The sequence below is a fragment of the Oreochromis niloticus genome, linkage group LG6, assembly GCF_001858045.2.
Source record: "Oreochromis niloticus isolate F11D_XX linkage group LG6, O_niloticus_UMD_NMBU, whole genome shotgun sequence".
Classification (NCBI taxonomy): Eukaryota; Metazoa; Chordata; class Actinopteri; order Cichliformes; family Cichlidae; genus Oreochromis; species Oreochromis niloticus.
In genome coordinates this window covers 33,369,552-33,386,755 of record NC_031971.2, presented here as the reverse complement: position 1 = coordinate 33,386,755, position 17,204 = coordinate 33,369,552, and the positions used below count along the sequence as shown (strand labels likewise).

The 17,204-nt window shown below is 41.4% G+C and overlaps 1 protein-coding gene across 2 annotated transcripts; it reads left to right on the top strand.

Moving 5' to 3' along the window:
• The first annotated feature begins 462 nt into the window (after positions 1–462).
• cep170ab (centrosomal protein 170Ab) lies at positions 463–14,182 on the top strand. Of its 2 annotated transcripts, none has more exons than XM_005458548.4 (20): positions 463–598; positions 1,735–1,815; positions 2,130–2,272; positions 2,397–2,486; positions 3,499–3,577; positions 3,789–3,847; positions 4,281–4,443; positions 4,883–5,020; positions 5,135–5,593; positions 5,697–6,055; positions 6,144–6,263; positions 6,372–6,504; positions 7,826–9,292; positions 9,442–9,685; positions 9,915–10,023; positions 10,214–10,375; positions 10,804–10,892; positions 11,257–11,350; positions 12,256–12,307; positions 12,462–14,182. In XM_005458548.4, exons 3-20 carry the CDS (start codon positions 2,168–2,170, stop codon positions 12,722–12,724), a joined length of 4,185 nt encoding a protein of 1,394 aa, XP_005458605.1. In that variant the 5' UTR covers positions 463–598; positions 1,735–1,815; positions 2,130–2,167; the 3' UTR covers positions 12,725–14,182. The 2 variants fall into 2 exon arrangements, with proteins under 2 accessions (XP_005458605.1, XP_005458606.1); XM_005458549.4 differs by having other exon boundaries at positions 2,127–2,272.
• Positions 14,183–17,204: the final 3,022 nt, after the last annotated feature.

Here is a 17,204-nt window from a genome sequence, read left to right as displayed (position 1 = left end):
AGATTAGCTTCATAATCAGCCTCAACAATTGAATTTACGTCGGCATCGAAATCACAGCGCAGTACTTTGGCTCCATCTAGTGGTTCAACACAAGACTGACCTTTAATAGAATATCATAACCTGTGTCCTAACATAATTATACGGAGCTGGAAACAAGTAGACTGCTCACTCTGGTGCTTAATCTAAAACATTGAAATACTAACATAACTCAGCTACATTATAATTTTAAAAAGTTTTAATGCAAATAAAAACAAATCCTATTATTTATATACACTGCATGTATTCAATTTCCTATTATTGTACTCTGCCTTTCAGTGTTTTCAAACTTAAGATTGTAATTTATATGCCAACTCAATTTAATTATCGAGTCACTGCCCAAAATAAATGATCCATCATCCACTTAATATGGGCCACTCATGGTTCGCTGTCTATATTACATAACCTCATCTTTTCCTACATGAGCGCATTGCGCCACCTTGAGGCCAAGACACAGCAGTGTTGAAGGAGCTGGGCTGGGCAGAGGGGTTGCAGGAGCAGCAGCAGCATCGCTGTTCATAACCTTCTACTCATCGGATGCTGTTTGCCCATAGAGCACCTGGTGAGAGACATTTTTGCCATTGTTTTATTTCCCTAACAGGCCTGCTCTGATGCCTTTGGTTGCTTCCTCTGATATAAGGATGGAGACAGTGAAATGAGCTTCGCTGTTTGTGCGACAGACCTATACGTCGACCATAATGGTCGATCGTGGGATATCAGCAGGCAGCATCCTAAACATGATTTCGTTGGCTTTAAAGCACGTGATAACAGATATCTGTCTAAATTAGCCCGTGTTTGGCTTAAAAGGTGTGCGTAAAGGGATGTACTGAACGTGACAGATTAATGCACGCTTCAGATGACATGTCGCTAATAAATGTTAGACTCATTGTGGCCAGTCTTGTATTTATCCAACAATCTGTGCGATATTGAGATGAATTTAGATGATACTTTTTGCTCATTATTCACTGGTCTGTGGTATCATTCTTAAATGGCTCCACGATGAACGCTGGACTGAGACATGGCCTAACCGAGCTAATTTTCAGGCTCAGTCATTGGCCGACTCTAACCCATCAGCTGCTGCCGCTTGCTGCCTCAGTTGATGTGTGGTCATTTGCAGAGGAGATTCATATCAGAGTGGGTGAAGCCGTGTGTGTGATCAAGCGTCTAAAGAGAAAATCTGGGCCACTAGGAGCCAGCCTACTGAAAGGATGGACCACATAGTTCTCCATTGGGAGGCAGGGGGCTGTCAAGTCCCATTGGGCTTGAGCTGACGTACAAAAAGGAGCCTCAGATATGACAATGTGTGCGTAATTAAATCTTACTAATTCACCTATGGCTCTCTCGGAGCGTGAGTCAGCAGGCCTGCCTGCTAATAATGCAGAGAGGGGACGGGGTGTTTGTGTCAGTGAAAAGCGCTGTTGTGCTGTTTTGTGTGCATGGGAATCCTGACAACTGCCTGGAAATCATATGAGAGAATCATGGGGAGTAGAGAAGTGGATTTTCTATTTATGTCTGTATTTTCTCTGTTTCCTTGACTTCCTGTGGTCGGTGTATATGCCTGTCTTCTGTTTGGCTCAGAGTTTCTGGATCTGATTGAATTAGTTGTCATATTACATGTTTTATTATCTCTTTCTTTCTAAGCCCCATCTCCCTGTCACCCTCACATGCACTCTCTAACTATTCTTCCTCCTTTTTCAGTGGAGTGCGTTGTGAAGCTGATGACAGGACAGTCCTGCTGAGCAATTCACTTTGGGAGTTTAGAAGAATGCCTGAAATACTGTAAGCTGTCTCTTTATTTTTGGAACTTACATTTTTTTTATTATTTCTTGTTGTTAGCTGCACTACATGGACTGATAAGCATGCCAATGTCCTCGGGTGATAACCAAAATAGCTACTGTGCATATGACACACAAGCACACACACAAATGCTGAAGTAATTTTTGCTTTATGTAATTATAACAGCATGCCTCGCCCACTCCTGTTTACAGTGCAGGAGTATACTTTTTCATTGATTGAAGGGTAAATATTTAATGGTCTCATTAATAGATTTATAGCTATAAAATGCAGTCTAACACTGTTCTTGTTTTCAGCAGGATGCATTAAGGGGCACAAGTGAACTTGTCAGGCAAAGATGAGTCTGACTTCCTGGTTCCTGGTGAGCGGTGGGGGGACACGCCATCGTCTCCCCAGAGAGATGATCTTTGTAGGAAGGGATGACTGTGAGCTTATGCTGCAGGTACTGTACTGTGAATAGACCAGACATATGATCTGAGCTGTCATTCTTACTCTGACTGGATTATTATCTGAAGCACTGAGATTAGTGAGGATTATAGTGATTGACTGGATCTTGTGTGGTTTAGTCCCGTAGTGTGGACAAACAGCATGCTGTCATCAACTATGAGCCAAATACGGACGAACATAAAGTTAAAGACCTGGGCAGCTTAAATGGGGTGAGTGAGTTTTTTAAAATTTATGTGTACCGGTATGTGTCTTAAAGCAACCCCTGCCTAATGTTTTTAATGCAATAAAATCTACATCAGCGTGTCCCAAAATTCAATATCAAACATTTCCCTGAAAATATACCTTATTTATTCTTATTTATTCTTTTTCTTATTCATCTTCTACTGCTTCCGTTTTTACCATTTTTTATTAGTTTCTCTTAAGCCGTCAGTATTCACAGCAATGCACTACTTTGAGTACTAAATTGCCAGAGTGCCCCTTAACTGCTTCAGCAATTTACTGCTTACAAAAGTAGTCATGAACCTGTTCTAACATAATCTGGTTTCTTCTTTGGATTTAAATTATTTTCCAACCCTAAATAAATTGAAAGACATCATTTTCGGTAGTGCAAATATTATACATAGCTTATGACAGGCAGCTTGATGGTGCAGTGGTTAACACTGTCACTTCACTGCTCCCTGTTCAAACCTCCTAGTCAGCTGGGGCCTTTCTTTGTGGAGCTTGCATGTTCTTCTTGTGCTTCCTGTGAATCTGTGGGTTTCCTCCAAGTGCTCTGGTTTCCTCCCATAACCCAAAGACATAAATTTTAGCCTAATTAGTGATTCTAAATTGACCATGGGTGTGGATGTGTGTGTGTTTGTCTCTCTATGTTCAGGGTCACACCCATGATCCTAATTTGGGTAAGAGCTTTAAGACAGATGGATGAAAAAAATTGGCAGAGTATAAACATTTTTAGGTTTGTACAGATGTTGCCCTGCTTAAATTCAACATGAAATAAGCTTTTTTTGTGTTAAATCTGAAAACATCAATGCTAAAAAATGAAGAAAGGTTAGGATTGTGACTAAAGGTCTGGTACAAAATTGGCACTTGGTTTGTGTGTTATGGACAGCATCATTGTTATGCAAGCAGTACTGAGATTTCAGGAGACTTTAAATAATCTCACTTTTGAACAAAGTCCTCATATGTTGTTCCTAACCACATTGTTTCTTTGTTTGTTCCCAGACATTTGTCAACGATGTCAGAATACAGGAGCAAATCTATGTCACGCTGAAAATTGATGACAAATTGAGGTTTGGATATGATATCCTTTGAATGTGTTCTTGTGTTATCTGTCAAACCCAGTAGCACGCAGTACGAGGTCAGTGAACATGGGGTGCACTGTAACTTTATCTGTTCTTGAATAGCCTGTGAATTCTCATTGCACTCTGCCTACTGCATAATAGATAAGGCTATCAGTGCAGGTTTCTCATCCCTGCAAAGGGCTCGTCATCTTTTACCTTAACTTGTCTCACATACCAACCTGTTCACTGTGGTTCGAGGAGAGATGCATATTCCTGAGGAGGCCCTCAAGGTTAGATGACACGCTACGCAGAAGAACAATATTCATATGTTTCAATACGGTGTAAATAGTGATGTTTGAAACAGGATAGGTGGAAAGATCTTGTACTTTTTCAGCAGCGTTATTGTAGAGAATGGATCAAAGAGTTCTGCTGAAGTGGGCAAAATGACTTTTCAAGATTGATGAATTTGCTGTTTCGTCAACAAAAACTGCAGAAAAAACAAAAAATGCAGATTTCTTATTCATGAGTTAGATGAACATAGCACATTATTATTCAAAATATATGCGGACAGCATGGCATACGATCAGTATGCCTAACTGCAGGCTATCTCTAAGGTTAAAAAGCAAGAAAAAATCTAGACAAAATATATATCGTAATTATTTTGACAGTATTGTGTAACCTTTGTCTTTTGTTAATTCCCCTTGTTTCTGTCTCATTTATCAGCATGAAAAGTTTAGCAGCCAGCTTCAGTTGAACCAGAAGAAACTCCCAGAGGCAGAATCATCCAAATCTCAACTCAAACCACCTGAGGCAGCAGCTGCACAGTTGTGTGAGGGAGCCACTGCCAAGCCAAGTGAGGCCAACAGGTCAGAGGACAAGGCAACAGGTAAGTCTGAGCATTGAAAGTTAAAGGACACTGGACACATATAATTTAGCCATCTAATAACTTGAATTGATAAAATATTCCCATATAAATAAACACATAATGAAAGAATTTTTAGAGGTAGTTCTTAAATAGATTTTAGGACTACAAACTATAGCAGCCATACTCTGGGACAGTGGCAGAAGTTTGGTAATTTAGCTTCTGTATAACGCCACAAAGGATTCAAAATCAGACAGTCAAGGTGTGTGAAATATATTCCCCTGTTTTCAGAGGTTCATTTGAAGCCTTTTCTGTTATTATTTGATAACAAATTAGACAGATTAAAGACAGCTAATTCCAAATGTTGAACTTGCATTTGGTATCCATTTTCCGGAGCTCTTAATATGCTGCCATTAATACATATGTGCATTCCTATATATAATAAATGTACTGGTTTTGACAGGGGATGTCACAGTGCTGCACAGGGGTACCCCCCTGTATGGCCAGCCTGCCTGGTGGGGAGATGGAGACACTGAAGACCAGCATCTAGGAAAGTCAGAGGACAAGAGTTCAGACCGGAAACGAGAAAAAGTTGAAACAGGTACCAACAATTATTGCTCATTATCAGTTTTCTTTGGTTTACTTTTTGGAAATATTACAAATATTCTGTAAACTTTATGGTGCCAGACAAATATCTTTGTATTAATTGTGCCAGAATCTAAGAAAAGTGCGGAGATGCCAAAGTGTACCCTGCAAACAGCCTCTAATCAGGAGCCTAGCTACTTCGAGATCCCAACAAAGGATGCAAAGGATCCCTCAGGAAGTAAAGTCAGTGGTGAATCCATCCCAAGAGAACAAGAGGGTGGTGCTTCTGCTGCAACCGAGCCCGCCCATGGCCATGCCTCCTTCACCATTGAGTTTGATCCTGGGGCCTCAGGTAAAGTAACTGTCAAAGACAGGGTTGCGAAGGTAGGACCAGAGACCAGGCCACGCCCTAAAAGGGCTGTTGGGGAGGAGCTGAGTCCTCTTCAGACAGCCATGGTCGCAGCAGAAGTCAAAGTTGCTGACTGGCTTGCTCAGAATGAGCTGCCATTGGCTCTGAAAGAAACTGTCGCAGAGGATGATGGAGAAAGTGTGAAGAGCGATGTGCCTGTACAACTGCGGAGTCTTAAAGGTGTGTTTATATGATATAGAGTTTGGTACAGTGTACAGTATCACATGCAATACTTACTTTATCACTCTTATGCAACATTTTGATCTATTACCTCACTCTCCAGGTAGTAAACATGAGGATGGCACTCAGAGTGATTCAGAAAATGCACTGGGTGAACAGCGCAGGGCTGCAGCGCTAGAAGAGCGCTCATGGGGACTCTGGGGAAGCACGGGGATGAAGATCAGAGAGGGTCGTGCAAACGTACCAGAGGGTCTCTTTGCAGAGGAAGACAGTCCTGCACGTCGTCGCAAACCTTCAACATCCAAAGTAGCAGAGAGGAGACGTGGCTCAGCACCCCATCAGCAGAGTGGGCGCGACGAGTGCTATCATCATGGAGATGATTATAGTGATAGAGGGACTTATACCATCGAGCTGGAGAACGGAGATCATGAAGAAGAAGAGGCTAGGAAACTGATTGACAAGGTAAAAACGTTAAAGTTATACCTCTTTTTTATAGTTTATCATCTGATCTCCTGATCATAATATATTTTCTTACTTGTGTATATGTTAGGTGTTTGGTGTGGACCAGGAGTCTGGGTCCAGGGTGGGGAGTGCTGACCAAAGAGAAAGACTCACCTCCCAAAGGTCTGGCCCTGGAGACCGAGGAAAACCCGGACGCATGGAGACAGAGGTGTAACAGCGTTCTTATACTCAATAAGCTGTCTACTGACTGACTAAAGCAACATCTGTTTCCAGTTATTGACATGCTTTTGTTTTATTTCCACGTTTGCTTGTTCAGGTCTTGTCTGAAGAGTTGATGGTGGGTGGTCCTCGCTGGGTGTCGCAGTGGGCTACTCTAGCTGCCAGTCATGTTAGGACTGACCCTGAAGGGTCAGGAGGCGAAAGCCACGTCTTGGTCACGGAGGACAGAGGTATTTGATTTAGGTTTACTGAATCTCAAAAAAGGATTCCTTTAATATTTATTAAATTGATTTCAGTATTTTGTTCATGCTTCAGTATGTAAACTTTTGCTGAACAAAATCCACCGATGCCACAGGGGCCAATCACAAGTTGGGGTTAAATGATAAACAGGTTATAAAAGCAGCATAAGTAGAAAGGTGTTACAAATTTACTCAGCCATTTTAGCTTCTGTGCATTTAGGGAGACCAGTTATACAGCAGTCTGTCACATTAGGTTTCTCATTGTTCTGTAATATATATGGTATACTGTTACAGTGGCGGATAATTACAATGCAAAGAGTAATCCAGATGAGATAAAAGTTAAATTAATTTGTCAAGGATATGCTTTGTGAGACTGAAAGATTTTCCTCCATTTTAGCTCAATTTTATTTTGAGTGTGAGTGATGCGCTCACTTTTCACTGAGCAGCCGAATGAGACAGAGCTCGATCAAACTGGGCATCCCGCCGATGCCGATGCACGTTAACAAACTAAAACTGGACTGGCTTGCAGGACTTCTTCGTAAAGGATGTTAATCGTCATTGGTTTGTGCAATATAGCCAACCAATGACAACTTATCACTCTCTTTATGTAGTTTCTACTCTTCAGACTATGGACAACAAATAGAGTGACCATCTTAGACACACAGCTCTGGCTGTGAATATAGTCCTGCTGGCAGCCAATCAGAAGAAAGTTAGCTTAGGTGGTCTCCTTAAATGCACAGAAGCTAAAATGGCATGTGTCAGAAAGAGTATGACGCCTTCTTCAGGTTAGCTAACATAGCTAACATAGCTAGCTGCTGGTCATATTTCACCAAATAGGCATTAGGCAAGCAACCTTTCATATCCAAGAGGAAGATTTATTCCTATTTATTTCACTAACACACAGCAGACTGTAATTATTTGCATTTGGCACGATAGAATCACGTGACTACAGTGAAGCCAGAGGTTTCATGTTAAAATATTGAAGTATCGCAATATTTTACAAGTGGAAGACAAAATAGTTTCTTAACTTGTGCCACTTTCAGTCAAAGGTCTGAAATTGCAGCCTTTTTGTTTTATAAAGAAAATAAGCTATCTGACTAACTATCTGAATTTTATGTATTAGCTTTTTGTTGCTTCAAGTTGCAAAAATAATTGAACAAATTTTTATTGGGACTTTCTGTTAAGGATCTTTATTAAAGCCAACTATTAAATTAAAAATCTGGCAAAGACCTCTAACAGTGCACTGATTCTACCAGTATATAATCCACCATGTTTAATGCACATTCTGATCAAATATTTTCTTTCTTTTCAGCTGATATAAGTGAATCCAGCCACTCAGCCTCCTTTGCCTCTACTGGGTACACAGAGCGCAAGAGGAGAACCCTACCCCAGCTGCCTGGTGAGGATCTCAGCCTAGGAAGGAGGACCCCAGGCTCAGGCCTACGTGCAGATATGGGGGAGAAACAGGACACAGAGCTACAGGAGAAAGAAAACCAGGAGGAAAAGGTGGGCAGAGGAAAGACTCGACCTGGCCAGTGCACAGGAGGTGTGGGCAGTCACAGTGGCAGCCCGAGTCGGTCGTCACCAGCCAAGTCACAGGATAGTGGGGGTGGGAGGTCAAGTCAGTCAGGTGTGTTGACAAAGCTCCCACCTCGTCCCATGACCAGCGGGGAAAAAAGAATGGAGGAAGTACGGAGGAGGAAAAAAGAAGAGGAGAAAGCCAGGGAAAGTAGTGGGAAACCCCTGTTGAGACAGGAGAGCTTCACTGTGGAGAAACCAAGTTCCAACGTCCCTATAGAGCTCATACCGCGTATTGATGGTCTCACAGGCAAAACTCAATCTAGAGAGCCTGCCATCGACAGCACCACACTGCAGAAAGACTCAGAGGCTGTAGCAGCCTTTCTAGAAACCACTGTGTCAGATCAAGGTGATCCCCCAAGTCAGTCCATTGAAGGATCCATGTCACCAGAGTCAGATGTTGACACGACAAGTACAGTAAGCCAAGCTGATGGAGCAAGGAAAGTAGTCCAGAAACGCCGAACTCTAGCAGGACAGCAGAAAGAAAAAACTGTAGTGCGCTCATCTAGCAAGGGTCCTGCTGGTGGCAGGGAGACCCAGGACAAGAGGGTCAAGAATAGAACTTCTGGTCCTTCACAGCCAAACCGTCCTTGGACTTCCCTGGATCTCACTGATGATGATGTCAACTCCAATTCTCTCTTATCAGACTCACAGCCCACCTCCACGAAAGACTCCAAAAACTCACATGCTAGAGGTCAGACAGGGAGCACAACAGTTGGAGCCAGCACTAAGTCTAGCCGGGCTAAGATCAGTCAAGCTCCTGCCTCCACCGCCGCCAGTAAAGCCATCAGTGTCCCCAAGCCCAGGCCTACCAGGGCATCCCTGTTGCGGCGAGCCCGGCTGGGGGATTCCTCAGACACTGAACCTGCTGACCTAGACCGGATGTCTGTGGCCTCTGAGGCCTCCACTGCTAGTTCCACATCCAAGACAGGGATGGCAAAAAGAGGCATGTCCAGAATAGAAGCTCTGGCACAGCCAAGGAGGCCAAGAGTGGGCTCCCCGTCTGCCCAGAGTGACTCAGAGGCCACTGTGACAAGGAGTAGAGGTCTGGGTGCCCGCAGTGCTGCAGGTGATTATGGCATCAGGCAAGGATTGAGAGGGTCCAATGTGACTCCAGTGTCTGGACCCAGAGCAAGAGCTAACAGTGCCTCCAAGCTGCCTGACAAGAGTAAAGGAACCTCATCACATGCCACACCTGCATGTAAGTGTGTACACATTTTTGTCTTTAAATGTTCCTAATGATGCTTTGACTGCAAAAAGATTGTACAGTTGCCTGTAATTATCTACTTAAAGAAGAAGTCATCTGGCATCTTAAGCTTCATCTAAGCTTCACTGCCATTCTTTCCTCAGCTGGAACTCGGTGGCGCCGTGTACCCGTGGAGTATGCTTCCACCTCAGAGGATGAGTATGGCTCAAATCGTCACATATCCAAGCAGGGGCACACACGGCTATTCCCGTCTACTCGAGTAGTCCAGCTAGGAGGTTCAGCTCCAGCAACCCCAAATCCTGCAGGCCTGGCTACCGTGAAGCAGCACTCTAGGGAACAGGATGAGTATATGAGAGATTGGACAGCACACAGCGAGGAAATAGCCAGGTACGTAGGTGAGAAGTACTCCTGTGTATATGAGTGGATGAATGAGTCAGATAGCAGTATTCTAACACATTTTTCCTGCTTTAGGGCATGTGCCTCTTTATTGCTTCTTTTTTTAGCTTAGGGTTGCAGTTCTTTTTATTGGATCTTATTTTAAAGCTGTTATTTTGTTTTAAATAAATATCACAAAATAACACAACAAAATAACATCATACTTATGTTTGCTCCACAGGATAAGTCAAGATCTTGCAAAAGACTTGGCCATGCTAGCCAGAGAGATTCATGATGTGGCAGGGGAGATTGACTCAGTGAGCCCTGCAGCGACGGACCCTGGAGCTCTGGTATAGTTGTTGCATCTTAAACTAATTATAGCATACAAAATATAAGGATTCAGTTTATTCAATAACATTCATAGCAATCCTGATCCTAATAGAATACAGATTCTTAATGAAGTCTGATTACATTACATGGACAAAAAATAGGATCTGAGGAAAGAATATCAATTTTCAATATATTTTATTTCCGTTTCAGTTGGAGGAGCGTGTGTTTGATGACAGTTTGGACCTCGGCGGCTCCTCCACACAGCATAATAGCATTCTGGGAACCAATGGGCAGCCTGTGGAGCTTCGATCTCGTGGGTCTAGCGGACAGAGCTCCCGGTCCATTCGGCGACAGACATGGAATAGAGATGATGTAAGGCCTTGCTTCAATTTTAAATATAATGTTCTCCTCAATATATGGCCTGCTATGTACCATACTGCTAATGTAGATTTTAAATTTGATGTGCTTCTCTGCATTAGAAAGTGAAACAATGCGAACCAGCATACACAGCAAGTTTATGAGTTATGTTAAGGGCAAAAATAGCAAGACGTTCATGTCAGTCTGTGCCACTGTTTGTCACTAGAGGGAGCTCGATACATGCCAGTTACATCCCTTAATAGGCTAATCTAAACCTAAAAGCAATGGTTAAGCTAATGAAAAGAAAATGATGTATTTAAATTATCTAAATGTAGCAATAGTACAGGTTGTTTACATTTTACCATGGCAGTCACCATGGTAATCAATTTATCCCACTAATTTATAACTGGTAGATTCAGATGATATTTTTTACTGTCTTTCAGGCGGTCCTAGACAGTTTGCTGCTAGCTTCTGTGACTCAGCTGTCAACCAGGATACGCCAATCTGTTGACAGAACAACCTGCAAAATCAGGCAAGCATTGTTTGACTACGCTAAACAAAAAATTTCTTCACGTGCTGTTGTGGTTATTTATATATTCAATGCACACAGTAAAGAGGGATTGCATGATACAAATATTGTCTGTCTGTGTTCAGATTCTTGTCAGTGTTTTTTGCTGGAAATAGCAGGTGACACAGTTTGAATGACACATCACACAGGCTTACTCCGCCACCCAGTTACATATTTTTCATATTAGAATGACAATTCAAAGGCTGTTTTTTAAATGCTACAATGTGCTGATGGCATCTGAATGAAATCATTTAAGCAGTCAATCTATATTAAGCATGTTTTATGTATTTCACTTTTATCCTATTTTTGTAACAACCCGGCTTTCCAGGATCCTCTTCAAGGATAAAGAACGAAAATGGGATGAGATTGAGACCAAACTGCAAGCAGAGCATGACTCCTTATTGCTCAAGAGCTCAAACAAGGTGATGAATCTGCTGAAGGCTTGTGAAACAGACAGGACTGTGATATTTATAGCCAAATAGGCAGCACTGGTGTGGAAATGACAATATTAGTCTAGCATTTTGGTGCATCAGTCAGTACAGCACTTGTTCAACGTGAAATATTTTAAAAGGATGGATTACAATGGAGAAAAACAGATACAGTGTGTAACAAGATTGTGATCCGATTCTGTCTTTATTTTATGGAGACTACATTTAATGTATTGAAGCTTCTGGAATGTGACCCAATAGATAACCAACCACAAACTCATCTTTCCTTTTGGGGTTATTTTGGCACAGTTTAATTCAACCAAATTTTAAAAAAGAACACAATGTACTATCACAGTATATTCCATATGTATACGTTTATAGAAGTAATCCTTTAGCCTTTTCTTGGCTTGAATTAATTGAACACTATTTTAAATCCAGTCATTCCTTACCATTTTCTGATTACTTATTCCAAGCAATCATAGTGAGTGCTCACAGTGCTATAGCTGTTTGGAGAATCAAATCAACAATGTCATACACCCTTTAGATTAACTTCAAATTAATTTCAGTATTTAGGCACCAAATGTGATTACACTGTTTGAAGAAAAAAGAAAGACTTGCAACCTTACCTCTACATACTTTTACCTCTCTCCAGAGCAGGATCATAAATTCTGACTGTAACACTGTCTGGCCTCATGTGAACCTCTGAAAAGAGATATGTGTGTCCACGACACAAGTTAAAGGGCTCGTAAAGCATTACTGAGTGTAAAGGGCTCGGCTCCAAACTTTTTCCTGAGGCAATGAAAAGATTAATCGAGCTGATTTATTTGCTGTAAGAGCGTTCACTTACTTAATCAGTTCTGAGACCAGCTTTCATTTTTTTATTCACATTCTCTTAACAGGAAATTTCAACCATCATTCAAGACTTGAAGAGGGTGGAAAGACAACTGATGGGTATGGCTCTACCTATGCTTCTCTTTAGCTTTTGGAAGAAAAGCATGAAATATCGTATTGTTGTACTGTATTCTGTAGTGTTACTGCAGTCTACACCACAGGAAGTCTTATGATGTATTAAGTGCGACTGTTTTTTTCTGCTTCAAACTGACAGTAATTGACATGATGGTAGATCCAGATGGTACTCTGGATGCCCTGTCCAACCTGGGCTTGACCAGTCCTCTGGCTGACCAGAAGATCAGCCCAGGGGCTCAGCAGAGGGCAGCAGTGTTACAAACTGAAGCAGAAGCTTCTTCACGCACACTTTCATCCTCCAGGCCTGAATTACTGTCCACTGAACCTGTTGGATCTTCAAACCATGCAGAAGTGTCAGAACGAGACCCAGGGCTACAGCAGAGCTGTAATTCCTACAACTGACATTCCACGGTGGAATAATCCAGAATGCATTCCATTGGACATATCAGACACCCTCAGAGCAGACCCTGGTGTGAGGTTAGAAGTTTTTTTGAGATAAGATGAGGACCCAGAGCAATGCCTTTTATATGTAAAAGTCTCCCTGCTCTGTCAGTCAATCTAAATTATGTTAGGACTCTAAAATTCCAACACTGTCAAAGGGAATCTCTTGAGATGACAGCTCTATTATATGACAATATTACACTATTAACTGCTAGGCTAACGAAGAAGCTTTGACATCATATACAGTAACCCATCTGTGTTTTTGTGTTGCAGCTCATTATCATTACCCATTATCCTTGAAAACACTTGAGAAAAAGGGCAGATGTGATGTTAAACCTAAACCTACCAAATTCCCTTTCAATTATTCTACTGTTTTGGCTTGAAATGAGCAAAAACAGACCAACCTTTTACCCTGCATTCTTTGCAAGTGACACAAAAGCTTGACAGACTTAGAGCCAACATGGAAACCCAAACTGAAAAGGTGCAATAGTGTCAAGGAGCCGTGTTTGAAAGTGTTCTTCTGTCCTGCCTAAGAGTTATTTATCAAATTATATATTTTTGTCCTGTTTGCAATAGCAATGCCTAAGGTAGCCTCAGTAATGATTTTCCATGAGAAACGGCCACAGTGCCTATTTTTGGGAAAAGAACTGGGTGCCTGTATTATTATGTACCAGTGTTTTATTATAAAGTAGTTAAGTTTAAAACTTACATCCATGCCCCTTTTCCTGTGCTGATGTCATTTGAAGACAGTTTATCAAAGATAAACCTGATGTGTTAATGAAAATTATGAATTCAAATGTAGCTCCCAGAATAGGATTTTCCTCTTCCAAATGCATTTTGTCACAAGTGCCCTGGCTCAAACAATCATTATAGTCTGAGATACTAGAGAGTGCAATGTAAGGAAGATGGCGAGAAGGAGGTAGAAGTCTTTTTGTTTTTGCATTTCAAAGCCAATATATGTTGCTATTATTCTCTAAGGGACCAGGATATAATGCACCCTAATGCCACTCCTTTATCATGTTTATGTCTTTGACCGTGATGAGATGAACGGTTTATCAAACTACTTTCTGATTGCAAGTTAAATGTGTTTGAACCAGCATAGACAGGGACTACCTCCAAGTCCTGCTTTTTGTTGTTGAATGATCCACAGTGTAATGACTGGGTAGGTTTTCCAATGTCTTGCCTCATACCAATGTTTACATATGAATGTATCCTGATCAGAACTGTTGAATAACATTTTAGCCAAAACAACTTTAATAAAGATGAATAATTGCATTTTGTGCTCGGCATTCTTCATCTTTCCTTTTGTTTGAGCATTTGGAGATTTTTCTGTTTGGATGTTTTGTATGAGCTTTTTTTTTTCTCTTTGTATTGATGTTAGGTTTAAATGTCAACCTTGCAATATCAGTGTTTTTCTCATTTTCAATAAAATGCATGATAATCATGAGCTGTTTTCCACGGCTTACTCGAGGCTCTGAGCTGGGATAGGTTCTGGGCCAGTTGCACAAGCAGAGGAAAACGGCCCGATGGATGGATTTTTCAACTGCCTCCACTCTCAGGGGGACAAAAGGCTGGTTGAGTTTAATTGCATTGCTTATAACAATATTATTTCTATATTTGGTTGAATTAAGAAGTATTTAAAACTCCCTCATCCTCCACTAAAAATGTAACTGGTAATGATTAATAATGTGTTGGATCAGTTATGAGTTCAAAACTTATTTGTCTAACTTAAGTAATACTTATTACTTAATTACATTCAAGTTTCCACTCCTTGCCCTTCATCACCTCACAATCTCTTTTGAACTGCCATCCTTCCACCACAATCTGCCCAATCGCCCTCCCAGTCTGGCTTCACTCCCACTCTTTGCAGAAGAAAGTACACACGACAAATTAGGTTTTAGAGGCCACACTGCTAGAGTTACCGCACTACTAATTGTGTGTCTCCAGATATTCTGCTCCACTTCCTTAATCCTTTAAAGCTGTGTCAGGGTTTTTCTCCCTTGCGAACAACTTTCACCACAACTGCTGGTGCACATCAGGGATTGTGCAGGTGTTCATCTACTGCAAGTGCTAAGTTTGGCTAAACTGCTCCCACTTAGTTTCATTAAGTTCAGGTTCCCTATGGGCTTTACCACCCTCACACTGCATTTATTGCATATAAATAAAGTGTTCATAACACTGCAGTTTTTGAGCTCTTTGGTATCTGTCTGGTAGTTTGTAAAAATGAATTTTTTAAACATAATATTGAAATTACATGCTACGCATTATTCAGTTTAACTTGCAATAGTAGGATTACAGCAATAGTAATCCTGTAACCTCAATGTCAGTAAGGTGTATGATGCTACACTGTGACTGTTTGGGCTACTTGTGTAATTTACATATTCTGCAGTTCCACACTGATGAACATTCATCAATGTGGAACTGCATTGGAGAGGAGAACAACAGGAGAAGCTTTGTCAGCAAACTGGGTGTTCAAATCAACTATAGGGTGGTACAGATGGCAGAAACGGTGCTCAGAGAGATAATTTAGATTATTGTCAATTAAATGTGAATGTAATGGTCATTGATTATCATATGGCTTTTTATACATTTAAACTCAGAAAATTGGAAGAAAAGAAGATTTTTTATGGAGGATAAGTGCAAAACTACTAGTCTCTGAGAAAAAGGCCCTTCTGATTATTGCTCCATGCTCACTTAGCACTCTCCTGATAACTCTGTGGTCTCAGTCACTGGAATTGTACTTGATAATCTCCATTGGTTTTCACAAGAACTGTAACAAGAAAGATGCTCTGTGCTTGCCCTGCCTTCCTATTAACCAGACATTAACACTAATGGCCAAAATGCTCCGCTCCAGAATGCAGCCTCCAAATGTTAGCCTGACATCATGTAAGCCGCCTCCTGAAGACTTTGTCTCCAACCAAGTAGGAAACACCTTATTTAATGTGACCTCACTGGTACACATTTTCCACACTTTCCAAATTTTCTGGACTTTTGGATCAAATATACTCAAGTACAATGTGTCAGTAAGTACCAAAACAATGCTACACTGAATTGATTCCCTACATGCTAGGTTCATCCTGGCTTTAGTCTTTATGCTAACATAAATTAACTGGCTGCTAACAATATAATCATCACATTAATGTTAAAAATCATCTAAACTAACTTGAAGCTTTTATAACAAAACATTAAATGCATTTCCAAAATTCTATTGTTTAAAATAATTTCAGCCATCAATCTTTAATCAATGAGGAGAGAAATAATGTAAATATCACTGTGGTACTATGAACGCAGTGGTCACAGGGTTACTTGTGTTGTGAATCAGGTCAGGGCAAAGTCAGTTTTTCTTACACCAGCAGCCTTTTTGTATTCACAACATAAACTGTCGTGGCTATAAAGATCGTTGTGTGTGTGGTGTGTGCTCCCCTGGCATATGGTGCTGTATAAAAGGTTTCTTAAGGTGAAGTTAGAGTACTTCAGGACATTCTGTCTCTGCCAGTATCAGTATCCGCATGTGAAGTGCAAATGGCAGAAATTAGATTTCCTACAACTGTGTGTAAGTGAAAGAGAGTGTGTACGTGTCTTCATGTCTCACAGCGTACTCACACTTTTCTCAATCAGATTAATCTCTTTCTGATGCTTTCTGTCTTGTTCAGTACATCCATGCAGCTGCTCAAATTGCACCTCCGCCCTGTTCACAAGCTTACAGAAGCCCATTTCCGCCCCTCCCATTATGCCTGGGAGACTGTACTACATGCGCATACAGACACACACAAAGACACACCCTCCCCAATTGCTGGGGAGAGTGAAGAGACACTGGTAACAGTCAGGGAACAAACTGTAGCTCAGGCACCACAGAGAGTAAAAGTGGCTGATTCAGCTCCTGAAAGATAGATTGAAAAAAAAAGGAAGACGGCAGTGGCATCTCTGTGTGTGTGCTTAACTGTGTGCGTGTGTATGTGTGTGTGTGTGTGTACTTCAGGGCATCTCTGCACCCCAGCAGACAGCAGCAGAACACAGGTCATCAATGGAACTGTCAGATGATCCAAGGTCAAGGGAGCAAGACGAGGCTCCCCCAACACCGCTGCCCTATGTGTCCCAACTGAAAACCAGCAGTTACAGTGCAATCCAGCAGCATGGCTACTCTGCATCCATCTACCTGCGAAACAAAGAAAAGCTGGAAAGGGTGAGCAACTTCCTCACAAACATCAGGTTACTTTTTTGTAAGTGAAGAGGAGTTAAACCTCGATTATTGTAGATGTGTAAAACTAGCTAGAAGAAAAAAGGTATCAGCAACTGTCAAATATGCAATGAGCCATTCTGTGAGTGAATGGATTTCCATCTGCTGGAAATCCATTCACTTTGCATGCTTGTGATGTATCTGCTTTAACACTGGAGTATACAGCTGAGGTCTGTTGCCTCCAATGAAAATTAATTACAACTT